At 36.4% G+C, this 18,477-nt stretch overlaps 1 protein-coding gene across 13 annotated transcripts in view; it reads left to right on the forward strand.

Moving 5' to 3' along the window:
• Positions 1–11,172, forward strand: part of TRDN (triadin) — a 380,671-nt gene extending 369,499 nt beyond the window's left edge. For 11 of the 13 annotated variants that reach the window (XM_049695258.1, XM_049695261.1, XM_049695255.1 and 8 more), the window contains 3 exons: positions 3,575–3,616; positions 5,403–5,441; positions 8,235–11,172. In XM_049695258.1, the coding sequence (XP_049551215.1) occupies positions 3,575–3,616; positions 5,403–5,441; positions 8,235–8,374 (221 nt within the window). In that variant the 3' untranslated portion in view covers positions 8,375–11,172. The remainder of the gene's footprint in view (positions 1–3,574; positions 3,617–5,402; positions 5,442–8,234) is intronic. The other 2 variants (XM_049695252.1, XM_049695253.1) reach the window with 1 other exon arrangement.
• The last annotated feature ends 7,305 nt before the right edge of the window (positions 11,173–18,477 follow it).

An 18,477-nucleotide genomic window follows, 5' to 3' on the forward strand; every position in this document is an offset into this window, starting at 1 on the left:
TTGTTCAATGACTCTGCTACAGTGGACACATCTGCTTTAGATGGACAGTTTGATTTCCTGATATTTATGGTTCCTTTGGAATCTAAGTTTCTATGTAAGTATAGGATGGAGTCTACAATTTGAAACTCAAGATAATACATTTTTATTCTTCATTATTTGGAATATGATTGCCTACATTACTTATAGTGGCTAGGCTAACAGAACAGATATTATACTTTCCTCTTCATTGTCATTACCATTTCCAAAGGCAACAGGGTAACTCGTGTATTCGTCCACACTTAAGGAAAACAGATTGTTGGAAGAGCAAAGGGCCACGCTTAGAGGAACACTGTTTTATCTCTGCTCTGCACAAGTGCATGGCTCACGTGTAACTTTGACTCTGTCTGAGCATGTTGGCAGATACTTGTTGAGCAATATAATGCATAGGTTCTGGAATCAGAGAGTACTGAGTTTAGAAGGCCATTTTCAAAAGGTAGAATGGCATAGTGGTTAACAACACAGTCTCTGGAACCCAAATGCTTGAGTATGAATCCTGATTTCCCCACTTACTAGCTCTGGGACCTTGACTTTCTATCCTTCAATTATCCCTTCTGTAAAATGGGAATAATAATAGTGCCCTCCTCACAGATTTGCTGAGGAGGTGAAATGTGTTACTATTTGTGCTTAGTACAACTGATGGCACATTATAGGTGCTCTCTCTGTGCCATAAATGTAAATCCTCATTCAAGTGGATCTGACTCAGGCAAGTTGGGATTCATGCTCTAGCCCTGCCACTCACTCATTTTATGACCTTGGGCAGCACTTAACCCCTCTCTGCTCTATCTATACAGGAGATTTAAAATAAGAGCACCTACCTCAGAGAGGTGTTGTAGGGATTGAATGTGCTATACATGTGAAATTACTTAATAGGACCCAGCATGTGGTAAGTGTTAGGAAATACTAACTATTATTGCCATCATTAAAAGTGATGTTGTCTCAGGACTTCCCTGTTGGCGCAGTGTTTAAGAATCTACCTGCCAATGCAGGGGACACGGGTTCAAGCCTGGGAAGATCCCACATGCCACAGAGCAACTAAGCTTGTGCGCCACAACTACTGAGCCTGCGCTCTAGAGCCCGCGAGCCACAACTACTGAAGCCCGCATGCCTAGAGCCTATGCTCCACAACAAGAGAAGCCACCACAATGAGAAGCCCATGCACCACAACGAAGCCCCTGCTCTCCACAACTAGAGAAAGCCCATGCACAGCCATGAAGACCCAACGCAGCCAAAAAAAAAAAGTGATGCCTCAACTCTCCCAGTTTTGTCCATTAACTCAATACACATCAATTCTAAACTTTTCCAGACATCTTGCCTTCTCTGTCTTGCTTCTTTCTAGACATTTGCAATTTCATGACTGGCCAACACCACAACTGAACTCAAAGAAAACGAAACTTTTCATGATCCCCAGCTAATAAGTGCCTCTTAGGTTTCCCTCCTTGCTGGGAATGGCACCACTACCTTCCTCCAAGCTCAAATAGTGGATGGTGCTATCCCTTATTGTATTCATCACTTTCACTCACACATGCCCAATTCTATTTAACTCTGCATAGAAAGCCTCATTTACTCTCAACTCCTTCAGTGACTCCTAGTTGCAGAAATCATGGTTTCTAGGTTGACTATTAAAATGCATTCCCAATTTATTTCTCTGAATCCATTCTCTTATGTTCTAGCCTTGTTTTTACTAAGTACATCTAAAATATTATTTCTCTCTTGAACAACCTTCATTTGCCATGACATTAAATAGAGACAACTCAGCCTGATCTGTAAACACCTTGCACATGACAATCCTATCCAACCTTTCCAGATGTGGTTCTCCTACCGTCCTCAGCGTTTACCGTGCTTCTCAACTATCCTCTGTCCTTTGCTGGATCTAGTCTTTCTTCATAGTCTTTCTAACTACCCCTCCGCCAAAAGCAAGTCACTCAAAATTCCCCTGGCACATTTTATACTTCTTTTATAATAATGACTGTATCCATTCAGAGTCAAGTATTTTGTCCAAACCACCACTTGCCCAATCAAGGCACAAGTTACAAGAGTAAACGTATTTAGTGCTTTTCTCCATTTTTTGTATTCTGAGTAGTGACAATCGCATGAAGTATTCCTAGATCAGTAAACTGTTACTGTTAAGTTGCTTACACAGAGATTGCATGTCTACGGCAATTGCCCTAGGCTTACAGTTTACCTTGTGCCTCTGTTCTCCTGGTTAGCCTGAGTGATTGACGTGTGACTCCGTTCTTGCCAGATTTTATCACCTGTAGCTAGTTTACTCTGGTTCAGAATACTGATTTTGCAAAAGAGAGGAAGCTTAGGTTGTTATTCTATCTGTATTTATTTCCCCATGAGTAACAAATAGATCCAGAGAATAGGTGCCTTAGTTTTAAGTGTGCTATTACCTACAAAAGTAAAATCTATATTTCTTGTACAAGTACCTTGTAACATTTTAATTTTGTAAACATCCTTCATAGAAATTAGCAGATTTTGACTACACAATTAAATATAGTTATTACTTGATTCATCTAAGAACTGATATCTTTAAAAAATAAGTATTATTTTACTTAAAAATATCATTTAATCATTCCCTGATTTATAATTGTTGATAGGACAGTTTTAGGTCACTTAATTCAGTATTTAATTGAGTTAAGCCTGTATTTAAATATTTTAAAAACTAATCAGGTTGAAACTTTAATAATTCACCATAAAAAATGCTAGCAATTTTGTTTCTTTTTCCCATTTTGTTCTTTTACATAGTAACATCTCTTCCTGAAGGTCACATTTCTTCCCTATTAGAGAAAATTTGTATACTAACTTATTTTACCCCTTTTGTATTTGTGGACAGCTGGTATGCAAAATCTGAATAAACAATACAAAAATGACCCTCTTTCCAATCATGACAAGTGCTAAAAAATTGATATAAAAATTTAAAGATCATTTAATTATATTGTATTAGAATGATCTCCGACTTAAAATTACTCCCGCATTATTCCACTATGTACCTTTTAAGTAGACTACACAAAAGACCAAGCGATACACCTAATGCACCTGAAGAGTCATCATTTATATATTTGAGTTTTGTTCAGCTTTTAATGCCTTTTCATTGCCTTTACGATTGTCAGAAGTCAGTCAGCTAATAAAATACATGGGCAGAGATTTTCCTCTTGATCTGCCATACGTGTATGAATTTATTTACCTCAAATTCCCGAAATTCCAAAAGTGATTGTGGTTTCGGGAAGCAGTTTTAGGAGTCAGAGGAGGACAAGCATGTTTGGGAGGGTCACTGCAAGCTCTCCTTGCCCTAGCCAGACTTCGCTGGCCTGCTGACCACAGTCCTGGCACAGCATCTATTTCCTCCCCACCCTCTGCCCAAGTCAGAGAAGTTGCCTTATTTGTCACAAAGTTCTTATTCATAGAGACACTTCATGCTGAGTTTATAGATTAAGAGACCCTCTAGCTCTTAAAAACCTTTAAATACAATATTTCCTCTTTGGGAAATCTGAGAAATAGATCATGAATTGATATGTCTTTCTTTACTCTCTAGGAGAAGATTCTGAAGATGTACCAGCTTCAACGAAAGCTAAAGGTAAGATTGTTATCTTCAGTTCACTATGAGTTTTCTCTTAAGTCTGCAATATTTTTTCTGTCTGTTTTATTTAACTATTCTTGATCTGGTTTTCAGCTTTACCTAGGCAATGTTTAGAGGTAGACTTATTTGTAAACAAACAGTTTTTGTACGTTATTTGGAAAACATATATATATATATATATATATATCCATATATTGAAGCCTAAGTGGACACTGATATATTTACAAGTAATTATTGAATAATTAGTTGGCCAATCTGCTTACAATAGCAATATTTCAAAATTATCGTTTCACCAAGGATTGGGGAGATGTTATTTGACAGCAGGAGGTTCACATAAATGTTCAAATATGAGATTGATGTGTTTATTAAGAAAAACTAAGATAACTTGCCTATGCTGGCAACAATAGCATAGAGGAAAGATGGAAGCAAGGAAGGAAGGAAGGAAGGAAGGAAAGGAGGGAGGAAGACAGATCTCAAACCTCAGAAAAATTTGCTACAACCAGATACATGACCTTAGGCGAGTATTTCCAGGACTAAATTTCCTCATCTGTATTGTAAGGTTTTCAACTAATTTAATTTAATGCATTTTTTTCCTGAAGGGTTTCCTGGCTTCCTAGTTTGGCTTGTTATATGACAGATATTTGCTGTTCTACTTCAAGACTTGCCTGTGGACAATAAGAGTTTGCCTAAGAGGTGTTCTTGTCATCAAAATATAAGTGTTGTGGCAGTGTCTGGAATTAATTGACAGTGTGGAAAATAGCACTTTGAGAAAAGACACAAGAGAATAGTTTTCTGATTCTTATGAAATGATTTACACTCGTCTTAAGATATTTTTGAATACTAAAATTTTTAGATTTTTTAAAAATTGAATTATTAAGAACTATAACTTTTAATATATTTTTTAAATTTCTAGACCATAGCTTCTCAAACAATTTTATACACAAATCATTTGGAAATCTTGTTAAAATGAAATAAGTTGAGGTTGGGGACCAAGAACTGTGTTTATATCAGTTTCCCAAGTGATGCTGAAACTGCTGGCACATGGATCACACTTTGAGAAGGAAGTTTTTTGAACTCATTTAGAATTTGATGAAATCTAAAACCTGCTTTAGATGAAACACACACACACACTCATATCTTAACATTTCATAGTTTTACAGGAAACTCGCAAAAGTTCATCTGTGGACACCAGTTAAGAACTTCTAACCTGGGAAAGGGGGTTCAAATGGATAGTGTCAAATTATCCTTTGTTAGATATACACATGGTGCATGTCACTCAAGCAAAAGAGTCCTTGAATCACATGAGAGAAGGAAAGGATACAGAATACTAGCCTGCTGCTATTCTTTCAGGACAAGGATGATCATTAAAATTTATGTCTCTCACAAATTTAAAATTATTTTGACTAAAATGTTTGTTTCATAGCCAGATTCCATCCTTACCATATTATAACTCTGAGCATCAAAAACCTCTTCTGAGAAAGGAATGGGTGTCAGCTAGCCCTCCATTAACATCAGGACCAGTTTCTATCTGAACAATCGCCTGTAACATTTCCCATTCTTTTCTTTCATTGCCTCCTCTTCTACTCCTGGATCTTACCTACTAAATTTTGTAGTTAAAGGCTGAACAGAATCTGAATAAGAACCTAGAGTATGTTCTAAGGAGGGCAAGTAGCTCCTGTTTCTTTCATACTGTGCATTTTTTGGCATTTTTCAGTTCCCTACATATTTGTATAATAGCTGTGAATGTACAAGTTATTTACTTTCATTTTTTTGTATCTACTAGAAGAAGCTGAAGATGTGTCTTCCACAAAGAAGCAAAAAAGTAAGTTTTTTTAAAAAGATTAAAACTACTGAGGCATTCTGTAGATGGTATATATAAATTGAAACTTTAGACTCCCTTAAGAAGAAAAAGAAGAAGATTTTTAGCACAGACATGAAGAATAACATTACAGTAGGTCTCTTACATTTCAAAGAGAAGTTCTGCATTTTTTGCGTCAGGCAAGTGGCACATATTTGGAGGAATTACAAAGCAATGATGGAAGTGGCACTTATTGCAAACCGTTCTGCACAGCTCTGACCCTGAGCACTCCAACCGAATCTGTGCTTAAATGCGTGCTACTGTCTGCTTTGTAAAAAGACAGCTGAAGTGATATGCTGAAATTTTTTATATCAAAAAGAAGAAAATGTAGAAATAGGTCTCAGCAATTCAATTGCTTAGAGACTCATTCTAAGAATGAAAGTTCTTTTGGATTGTTCTCGATATATGGCAGGCTCTTAATGTTCAATCTTTGGGATCGTTGATTTTAGAATGCAATCAGTATTCATATGCAGTTACAAAATTCAATGTCCAAGATTCTCATTATTTCAGTACTTTTAAATTAGATATTTTTCTTCAGATGGTAAAGCAATACATCTTGAATTCACATATGCATAAGAATCATTGCTGGACAGACTAAAGGAAGCAATTTTTAAAATAGGTGTAACCTAAGTTTGCTTCACATAATGCTTTTAAAGTAAAGAATAGACATTTATCTGAGGAAATGATGTCAATCATGTTCTCCGGGTTTTACAATGTTTCTTAGATGTATTTCTGAAGGAAATTAGAAAAATGTCCTCTATAATAGAAAATGCCTCCTGTTCTGTATTAATACTTGAATTATTGAACAAATATTAAGTGCCTACTATGTTCTAGGCACCATTTAGATGCTGGGGCTTCTGCAACAGATAAGAGGGATACTCATTATAACCCTTCATATAATCAGGTTATGTGGAATATAAAGAAATAAGCAGTTTTAATACTTTCAGATATGGTTGCAAAATCCATAAAGTCAATCTGGGCATGTTTCTGATTTATATAGCAATGCCTTCCCAATTGTTAACCTACTCATAACAAATTGTGGCTTTATCACATAACACTCAAAATCTCTTATTTCATAAATAAATATTAAAACATAATGAAATAGGTGGATTATATTAATGTCAGTTTCATGGTTGTGATATTATAGTATAATTTTGAAAAGATGTTAACCATTGGGGAAAACTAGGTGAAGGATACGTGGGCTCTCTCTGCATTATTTCTTACAACTGTATGCGACTCTACAATGATCTCAAAGTAAAAGGTTTAATTAAAAAGAAGTAAATAAATAAAATAATTCCATTATTTTAGTAAAAAAAGCACCAAGGTATCAAGTACTTTAAGTTCATTTTGGGATTTACTTGTAGCAAAACAATATTTTCTATTTTCATCTTACCATGAAGCAATTCTATAGTTTGATATTCATTAGCCTTTTATATAAGATCTAGAATAGGCAGCTATGATGGTATTTTCACTAATAACTATTTGACATCAATAAAATAAATGTCAGAACAGTGCCTACGGATCAGAAGGTTCAGCTGGAAAGTAGCCTGTTGTTGATGGACTCTTCGCCTTTTAGTACTGGTGCTGCCGTTTTCTGCCATCCTTCTGTGTAACCGTCCAACACCCAGGGGTGAGGGGGGTTGTGTTCCTGCCTCTGTCTGAGGCTAGAACAAAATAGAAAACAATTCTGGATGAGATAGAGTGGAAAGGAGAAGGACTAAACTCAAGATTTCTCCAAACTTTTCATCACTAAAAACCCAATGATTAAAGTCAGCTGACATCATGGATGATGAAATCAGAATAATCCCTTGTTGCTTTCCTTGGCTTCTTTCTACACACACTTTGCTTTATTCTACTTCGTAAACCCTTAGGCTCACATGGATTTGGCCAGCACGCCGCTCACCCCCATATCCCACATACCGCTAGCTGCAATTGTCATTCTCTTTCCTGGCCATGTGCAAGAAGTCTGTGGTTGGTTGACAGAATGCAAATGGATACGATGGACCACACTGAAGAGTCAGTAGGGGTCCATCATGGTGAGGAGGGGCTAAACTCACCATCTCTTAACAAAACTGCTACCTGGAAGCCTCGGCTCACTGGGCCCAGAGCTCATGCCGTATCCAATGCGCACACTGCCTCGCTGGGCTTTAAGTCCTTTCCTGTGTTGTTTTCTACTCTGACAACAGAGCTGCTATCTGGAGGCACTGCCCTAGAGAGTAACTGTGCCATCTCAGGAGAGTGCTTGCCTCCAGAGTAAGGGCAAGTGGAAAACCTCAAGACTTTACAAATCACAAGACTCTCTGTGGTGTTATTAACACACGCACACGCACGCACACACACACACACACACACACACACGAGTTGGTTACTTTGCATATTGATAAGCTCATGTTTTGAAACCTGTTACTACATACCAGTATTTCCAAATACTGTGCACATCTAGATTCCTATAAACTAAACACTTTGACTTTCTATGCCAGGCTTTTCTTATTATCATTTTAATAATGGCTTATTATGTGCCAGGAAGGATTTCAAGTGGTTCACATATATGAACTTATTTAATTTCCACAATATTTCTGTGAGGTTTTTTGTTGTTGTCTTGATTTTACACGTGAGGAACTTGCTGGTTGTTGCCAAGGCTATCTGGCTGGAGAACCCATGTCCATATGTATTGTATTAGACTGCCTCACAGTGTTTTACCTCTGTTCCTAATCACATTCTACTTGTTTTAATAAATCATCATCCTCTATTCTTTAGGCCCCATCAGCTTCTTCCAATGTGTCTACTTGGATGGATACAATGGCTATGGATTTCAGTTTCCTGTCACTCCTGCACACCGCCCTGGAGAGAGCTCTGGCCAACCAAGTACTCCAGAACAGAAGCAACAAGGACGATAAGACACATATACACAGCCCTTACAAGTGCTTTAAGACTTTGAAAATAGGATCTTCTGTTTGTCCAGAGTGGCACGTGCAATTGAAATCATATAGTCCAGGGAATTTCTCTGAAAATATTTTACCCTCCTGCCTGGTGTAGAAAGAAAGAGTGAGCAAAGGGATCGAATGATAAGTAGACGAGTTGGAGGGTCTGGCGCTCAAGAATCTGTCATTTGTTTGTTGCTGGGTGTGGGTACTTATATTTTTCTATTTCCACTCGCTGTAGGGTTGTTCACAAATTAGGTTACATTTTACTTAATAATGGTCTTTTAAACATAATTGACACAATGACAAAATGAAATTTCTGGCTTCAGTTAGATATTTACTTTGAAGTGAAAACACGGACTATGCTTCAAGTTTAAAGGGTGTAGGAGCTCATACAAAGGCTGCTCTTTTGCATCATGTAGGTGTCTAAACTCAATTTACCCAGTAAGCTGATGTTTAATAGTTTGTTTTAACATCTTTATTGGATTACAATTGCTTTACAATGGTGTGTTAGTTTCTGCTGTATAACAAAATGAATCAGCTATACATATATCCCCATATCCCCTCCCTCTTGAGCCTCCCTCCCACCCTCCCTATCCCACCCCTCTAGGTGGACACAAAGCACTGAGCTGATCTCCCTGTGCTATGCAAGTGCTTCTCACTAGTTATCAGTTTTACTTTTGGTAGTGTATATATGTCCATGCCACTCTCTCACTTCATCCCAGCTTACCCTGCCCCCTCCCCGTGTCCTCAAGTCCATTCTCTACGTCTGCGTCTTTATTCCTGTCCTGCCCCTAGGTTCTTCAGAACCATTTTTTTTTTAGATGTTTAATAGTTTGATTTGATTTCTGTCTATCTCTATTTTAGTTGTGACTATGCTCTAAAAATGAGTAACAGTTGCACCAAAGAATGCTTTAAGTTCCTTATGATGCTCTTTTAGAGCTCAAAATATCTCTGACCTTTAGACATGATAAGATGGAGTAGAAATGTTTGATGAATCTTATCTCTAAGATTTGTCTTGAATTACTATTAGGACATTCACTCCAGTGGAAATACACCATCCAGTTAGGCAAGTCTGGTGAATCATTTGTTTAAGTATAAGCAAATGAGATGTAGAATTGTCAGATTTCTGCAGACTGTGCCCTAATGAAAATGTCACCTGGGTGAAATTTTAGATCAATCACTAAATTGGGGTGACAGATACAAGAGTATTTTCATTTCACTTTAATAGGATCATTCTATGGAGTTAAACAGGTTTTATTTCTCAAAAGAGAAAAATATGAATGTCATTAGAGGTGAAGGAATACGTTTTAACCATAAGTGCTTCACGAGATGTCTTACTTATTTTTTAGGTAATTGGTTACCAGTGTCAGTGAAATGAATGACAATCTTTAACTTATTTTGATGATGCATCATTGGGAATAACTACTATAGTTTTGCCATCCTTTTGTCTCCCAGTGATATCAACACTTGTGTTTTTTACCACATTTTTCTATCAACTCTAAAAGTCATGCCAGGGAATTCCCTGGTGGTCCAGCGGTTACGACTCTGTACTTCCACTGCAGGGGGGAAGGGTTCCATCCCTGGTCGGGGAACTGTGATCCCTCATGCTGTGTGGCGTGGGCAAAATAATTAAATAAATAAAAGCAGAAGTCATGCCACTGTGACCTTTATCATGTTTACAGTTGCAATTCAACTTACGACACATTAACTCAGGAAATAAATTGAGTTATTCTTTCTGGCTTTATAATTATCTTCAGCGAAGTCTGAAGTAGACAGAGCCGACACTAGCCAAGTCATTTATTTTCAAGGACTGCAACTAAGTTTTTTAGCTCCAAGATGTAGAACTCTGTTTTACTAGAATATCATTAGGGTAGGACATTAGTAACATGTTAATTATTAATAATGAATTTTCAGTGACTTTTGTGAAAAGTTGATCTTGGCCACAGGCTGGTGGACCTAACTTACACCACAAAAGCCAATGGTACAATGAACCAAGATTAATGACACTCCTTACGTGGGGTGCCTAGAAGTGTGTAACTTCAGTACTGACCAGATGGTACCATCTTGTAAAGCCTCTTCATGTAATAATGAAAACTTGTGGAAAGGACAGTGGATGAAGTTTATTGCTCAACTGCTGCCCCAGCTTGTCCAGTTTAATGACTAAAGGAATAGAGAGCAAATATGACAGTTTTCTCAATTTCATAGAGAAGAATGGTTTCATTCTTTTCCTTCAGTGACTATTGAGCATTTACTCTTTCTAGGGCACTGTGTTAGGCACTGGACTATATAAGAAAAATATCAGCGATAAATTCTTTTCCCAGCGCTATCCTGACACAATATGTGGCCTTGGAAAATTTGCTAAACATACTGCGCTTGTTTCCCTGTGTGTAAAATAGGGATTTCAGGACAAACAACCTTATACCTCACAGATGTACTGTGGAGACTGACAAAATATCTTAATACAGATATGACATAAAAAACATTTTCCGAAATAATACTTTTGGATGTGGCAGTACTTTTCCCTCTGAGTGCATTTCTATATTATTTTATTGTTTCTTTCACGCTCATTATGAAAACTATTTGATAAAAAAGTTAAATATGACAATTTCTTGTAATTAGAATTAGACAAATGAATTATGATGTTAACGATATTAATAATAATTGTTAAGGTTTATCTGCTTAAAGTTACAATGATAAGAGCACATGAAAAATATTAACTAAACTCATCTGTTCGTACGAGTCCATCAAATAAAGTATTTCTAGTCCTTTCATGTTTGTGCTTTACATTTTAAAAGGAAAAGATAAATGGTTGGTTAAAAGTCATTGTCTTTAGTAGTTCACCTATAATTCATGTCATATTGGTCATGAACATGTAAGTAGTTAATAACTGTTTCAGTTCTTCATTTTGTCTAATTGGTATGAGCTACCCATCCCAACTCTTTACTCTGCCCCACACTTTACCTCTTATTAATAGATGAAGGTCTATAGAAAATAACTACCTAAGGTTTTAAATTTACATTTAGTTTTCATAAAGCCTGATAATGGGGCAAAGCTTTTTCGAAATAATTCCCATGAAAAGTGCTGGTATATTGTTTCCTTCTGGTACATCCCTGTCAAAACTCCTCATGGAAATATTGTGGAAACTAAAACTGTATATTGAGGGACTCATATTATTTCTTTGAGTTATTTTACTGGAAAAATCAGAGAGAATAGCCAATATTATTACTGATTGAAAACTCAGAGACCATCTAGCCCAACTGGCAGTACAGAAAACAAACCTAGTCCCTATAGAAATGCATAAATTTGCCCAGTCGCCAACTGCGTCAAAGCCAGGCCTAGAATATTAGTCTGCTAGCTCCCAAATGCCTTTAACTTTGTACTCAGGGTGCTATTACAAATCTTGGCTACTTTATCCAGCATCTCAAAATTTATTTTTAAATTATAATCGGTGTTAGAAATGTAATCCTGTGTGCAAAGACTTACTTTTTTCTACGTGAGAGCCTAAAAGGACCTTAAGTTGCATTCATTTGCTTTAGAGATAAACTGAATCTCAAAGATGTTAGGTGACGTGCCAAAGGGATTGCTAACTAGTAACAGAACTAGATTGAGAACCGGAATCTTCTGTTTTCTAATCCGCTGCATATAACCCACCCGGTGTGACTCCATATAAGTCTCCACCATCATCAACTTCCTATGTAATTTACACACTCATTAAGATGTGGAAACAGCACAATTTTCCAGGAACAGGGTTTCAGACAGCACTCTTTGCCCTACTCCTTTCAGGCCAATACTGCTGCTACCCTGTACCTGTTCCCCTTCAATAATCATATATGACCATAAAACATTTAGAAATTCCTGTGGGTGCTTCCCTGTGTGTATAAAAATAGTTTTATTTTTCCACACAGTTTAACTGTAAAAAAGTCAAAAGTCACTGAAAGACCCCAAATAAAAAGAAAACAACTCTCTTTAAATTAATCTCAATGCATCCAAAGATGCAGGTTAACAAAATAAGTAAGAAAAACAGATGCTAACAAAAACACATTTAGACTCTAAAGGAAAGCTCCAAATAAATGATGAATTAGTGCATATTAATAATTAGAGTCATACAAATTTCAGAAGAAGTGCACGTTAATAAAGTGGTAATAGCAAAAAAAAATATTGGTTTCTCACACAGCCATGTTCAGTTCCAGGCCATGTGCCCTCTTCAAGATCATCAATTTCTGAGTCAATTCTCCATGTTGAAATTTTAGCAAGAACTAACTGCTTGCATTAGGTCATTAGGGCATTTTACTTTTTTTCCCCATTACATCCAAAGCTCTCTTAAATAAGTTAATAAGAGGTTGGGATCCCTCTGAGTAGGAGGGATCCCTCAGGATCTCTCTGAGTAGAGTTTCCAGGTCAGATGTGTTTTCAGAACAAGTATGCTGTGGTAGAGAGCCCTGTGGCCTAAGGTCCTCAAACTTGAGGTCAGATTCTAATTCTAGAGTAACTCTGGTCATTCATCTCCTCTGTTCCTCAGCTCTTCATCTCGAAACGAAAACAAATGTTCCTGCCACACAAGGTCATTCATCTTTGGTGAGGAAAGTTACAGGAAAGTACCTTGGAAAGTAATATTGGTAAGACCTTTCAAACTCCTTCTGGTTTTGTTATTAAATGGTCCAGCTATGCTCTGAACTGGAGACCTAGCATTGCTAAGTGTCATGAGCTAAAACAGCAAATGAAAGCCAGACCGGCATGAGCCAAACGCAAAAATGGGAACATCACCACTGGCAAAAAAATGTTTGCTTTAAAAAAATTCACTGTTTTGTGTTCTTTTCATGGAGCTACTATAAATCAGTGGCAGCAGAATATCCTTCAAACCATTGAGTCAGAACCCACGGAGCTTGTAAGATATCTGTGAAAAGGTAGTGCTCTGAATGTAAAGCTGAGACAGAACACCAATTGACTCTTGTACCCTAGACACTGCCACAGAATCGAACATTTGTTAGAAGGTCTGAAGGTGTTTCAGCAATGTAAGTTAGTGAAGGCGGTGTCAAAATAAATACTACTGCATCTTAAAACAAGTAGCCTACGTCTTGGCTTAGAAAATAACTCTCTCTCTCCCTCTCATATTCAGAATTCAATGGCAAATCATTTGTATATTTGTATATATTTGATGCCATCATGGACAGAGTTGGGATGATCTGAAAGGAAAGTACATTCTTTAAAAAGGAGGCACTATTTTATAGAAAAGACAAGACAGCTGTGAATTCCAGCAATTTTGAGGGACAAATGTAGCAAACAATTCCATTTTTTCATCTTTGGAACATCTACTCATGAAAAAATATTTTTAAAATTGGGAATACATTAATGTTGCTCAAAGTCAAAATGGTATTAAAGGTATACATCGAAAGTATCATCTCACCCCATCCTCGTTGCTTCAGTTTCCCATCCACTCCTTTACTTCCCACAGCTAATCACATTGACAGATTCTTGTGTATTCATCCTATGAAAATACAAAGGTAAACTAATACATGTTCTCATTTTGATACTTCTCTTACACAAACAGTACATATCATAAACATTGTTCTGTACCTTCCTTTCTTCATCTAATGTATCTTCAATTATTTGTTTATGTCAGTATATACAGAGCTTCCTTATTAATATAGACAAGTATAGATAGATGTATTTTTTGCGCACATCTTGAGTGGAGAGCTGGAGGCATGTATTAAACCACCACACAGGTCAAGATATAGAACCTTAACAGTGCCGCAGAAGCCTCATTCATATCTCATCAAGTTAGTATCCCCGGATAACCACTATTCTGACTTTATCATCAAAGAACTGTCTTGACTGTTTTGACCTTCATATAAATGAAATCATAAATTATTCATCTTTATATCCAGTTTCTATTCTATGTAATTATCATTACACAGGTCAGACTCATTCATATTGTTTACATTCTAAAGAAGTAGTTTATTCATTTTCATTGTTTTATAGTGTTCACATATGTATATACCAAAGAATTTATTTATACATTCTATTGTGGGTGGGTATTTGGACATCTCCAGTTTCTGTCCAGTGTAATAGCACTGCTATAAATATTCTTGTTAGTTTCTTATATTGCATACATATGTACATGGGTCGGGGGGGTGTTATAGCTCAGAGGTGAATTGTTGACTTATAGAGTATGTGAATGTTCATTTTTAGTAGATAATTCCAAACAGTTTTCTAACTGGTTGTAACAGTTTGCACTCCAACAACAGAGTACGAAATTTCCAGCTGCCTCAATCCTTGCTTATACTTCCTATTGTCATTTTGTTCATTTTAACTTCTAGTGGGTATGTAGTCAAACTTCATCACTCTTGTAAATTGGATTTCCCTGATGACCAATGATGTTGAGAACTTTTAATATATTTATTGATCATTTGGAAATCCTCTTTTATATAAAACTTGCTTAAATTGTGTGGACTTTTGTTAAGTAGATTTTTGTCTTTTTTTTTTTAAAGGAATACGTTTGGCTTCACATAGATCTAGTTTTGAGTTTTCATATTTTCTTTGTTTCCACGTTTTGCTGAAGATACAAGATTTTGGACCTTTTTAGTTTGTTCATTTATTTTGTTTTTGTAGTTGTTCCATGTAGTTTCCATGAAGTGTCAAGATTGGGAACTCAGCATACACCATGTTTCTATTAGAACCAGAATAACATTCATTTAAAGAAAATAAAATTATTTTTGAAACTAGAAAATAAATTGAATTAAATTGACAGTTCTAAATGGCAGTACTCTATTGCTAATGCCAGAATAGTGTTAAGTTTCTTGATGACAGAAATATAATGCACAGACTTTTTTTTTTTTTTTTTTTTTGCGGTACGCTGGCCTGTCACTGTTGTGGCCTCTTCCGTTGCGGAGCACAGGCTCCAGACGCGCAGGCTCAGCGGCCATGGCTCACGGGCCCAGCTGCTCCGCGGCATGTGGGATCTTCCCAGACCGGGGCACGAACCCGTGTCCCGTGCATCAGCTGGCGGACTCTCAACCACTGCACCACCAGGGAAGCCCCTGCACAGACTTTTATAATTAATAATCATTTGTTTCTTTTCAAGTTAAGTTTCATTTGGTGTGGATGAGGAAATTAAACTTTTCTGAGAGATGAAGAAATTTTAATTTGTAACTGTTACTTTCTTTAATTCTGAGGATGGTTAGGCAAAGAGTTTTCAATGGGTCATTTTGAGTAACAAGAGTCTGGTGCCTACATTTCAGATATCTGGAAATAATGCCCACTTTTAATCTCATTATGAGTCATATAAAATATTTTAAAGAAATCAAAAGGTCATGATTCACATCATTAACACCCTCAGCTTTAAAACTGCACCTTTGATGTAAAGCAGTCTTTAGTTCTTCTTAGTTCAAAGGAATCTTTGCTTGAAATTGATGATAAATCCCATTCACATTTCATTTTATTCAGTCCCATTAGAGCTTGTAACTAACCCCTTGTCTAGTGAGGAAAGAACTTATCACATGTATGCCTAAAATGACTTAGCTAGACTGCTTACCTCTGCTAAAGCTCTTCAAAATGAAAAGGCTGAAAATGACTTAAATCCATGTTGTTAATATACATCTTACTGAAATTTGCAATTATAAATCCAATTACAGAGTATTTTTTCATCTGTTGAGTGGGAATTGGTAAATGTTATTTGTCTCATTGGTTATTTCCTATTACTTTCTCCTACAACATTATGCTAAAACAGAATAAAAATAAAGCATATTTAGTGTGATGATTGCTTAGAGCACATTTTGAGAAATAATATAGAAATCATGCTTTACATTTTGTGTAAAATGGCCAAAAATAGCATATTTTATATAAAATGGAATGTCTACAGTAGAAAATGGGACCACAACATAGTTACATTTTCTGTAATTTAATTTCAGTGGTACCACCTTTAGTCAAGTAATGAACAGCCTTTTGAAATAGAGAAAATAATTTTGAAACAGAGTGAAAGATTTTTATTCTTTGATTACCAGGCCAATTTTTTTGTATATAAAGATACTTTTCATGTATCTAAGAGGGTAAAACTCAAACCAGATTAAAATAATCACAATATTTCCATAGTAGATTAATAATAGAATATATTAGAAATTAAATTAATAATCAAAAGAATCAAGATACTAGCTGATAGTTAATGAGGAGATTGTTTTGTAAATGAAACATCAACTTGATAATGACAGGAACAAGTAACTTTGTCTTTCAGAAATGATTGGTTACCTTAAATTTTTAAAAAATGTATGTTTAAGAAACTTGCTTATTATGCATTTCTTTTTTTATAAATACTTATTTGTTTGGTTGTGCTGGGTCTTAGTTGTGGCAGGTGGGCTCCTTATTTGTGGCTCCAGGGCTCTTTAGTTGTGGCTCACCAGCTTCTTAGTTGTGGCATGTGAACTCTTAGTTGCAGCATACATGTGGGATCTAGTTCCCTGACCAGGGATCGAACCTGGGTCCCTTGCATTGGGAGCTTGGACTCTTATCCACTGTGCCACCAGGGAAGTCCCTGTATTTCTTACTTATAAAATAATATTGATTTGAAAAACAATAAAGTAGTTATGAATAGCTTTAAATGCCTAGAGAAAAATATTGTGAGTATAGAAACTTTGGGTTTGAAGAGATAAATCAGTAATTTGACAAACAGGATAAAGTTCACAACAGTTTATTGATTTGCCTAAGATCACAAGCTTGTTCCAAGCAGAACTGAAATGTGATGTGAATTTTTTTTTTTTTTTTTTTTTTTTTTGCGATATGCGGGCCTCTCACTGTTGTGGCCTCTCCCGTTTTGGAGCACAGGCTCCAGACGTGCAGGCTCAGCGGCCATGGCTCACCGGCCTAGCTGCTCCGCGGCATGTGGATCTTCCCGGACCGGGGCACGAACCCGTGTCCCCTGCATCGGCAGGCGGACTCTCAACCACTGCGCCACCTGGGAAGCCCCGTGAAGCGATTTTTGATAGCATATAGCTAGCAAAATGAAAATCAAGTGATCTACCTAATTTTACTTTCCACAATAATATTAACTTAACGATATGAGTATGATTAAAGATTTGCTATATTTTATAAAATTTGTTATTAAAACCAATTATTTATACTGTGTTTAAGATGTTCACTGCTGGGAATTCCCTGGAAGTCCAATGGGTAGGACTCAGCGCTCTCACTGCCGGGGTTCGATACCTGGTCGGGGAACTAAGATCCTGCATCCCACATGCCACACCAGGCAGCCAAATAAATAAATAAATAAAATTTCTTCAGTTTCTTCTGTTACATTTACTGTTCCCTTCTGTTAAATAATTAAATGATATGTTCTTTATTTTAAACTTTAAGACAAGGACCACTGTAGTGTTTTTTTATTGGTCACAATTGTGCATTTTTCTTAAATAATCTTGCAGATAGGAGCCCTCAGTCAAGCAGTATTTTGCAGTAGAGTGAGTATGAGCATGATAGCCATGCCTATCTAATAACCCACTTGTGATGAAACTTCAAGTTCCGCTGAAACTCACTCCAAAATCAGGAAATGTTACGTCAACATTTGGAAGATAAGTATTCTTTTTTAATTATTTTTGTCTTTTTGGAGCCTTCTTTTTTTCTAATTTTTATTTTATTTTGGAGTATAGTTGATTAACAATGCTGTGTTAGTTTCAGGTGTACAGCAAAGTGATTCACTTATACATGTATCTATTCTTTTTCAAGTTCTTTTCCCATTTAGTTTAATACAGAATACTGAGCAGAGCTCCCTGTGCTGTACAGTAGGTCCTATTGGTTTATCTATTTTAAATATAGTAATGTGTATATGTCATTCTCAAACTTCCCATTTATTCCCCTCCCACCTTTCCCCTTTGGTAACTATAAGTTTGTTTTCTATGTCTGTGAGTCTGTTTCTGTTTTGTAAATAAGTTCATTTGTATCATTTTGTTTTAGATTCCACATATAAGTGATATCATATGATATTTGTCTTTCTCTGTCTGACTTACTTCACTTAGTATGATAATCTCCAGGTCCATCCATGTTGCTGCAGATGGCATTATTTCATTGTTCTTTTTTTTTTTTTATTGGGATCC

The sequence above is a fragment of the Orcinus orca genome, chromosome 12 (genome assembly GCF_937001465.1).
Source record: "Orcinus orca chromosome 12, mOrcOrc1.1, whole genome shotgun sequence".
Taxonomy (NCBI): Eukaryota; Metazoa; Chordata; class Mammalia; order Artiodactyla; family Delphinidae; genus Orcinus; species Orcinus orca.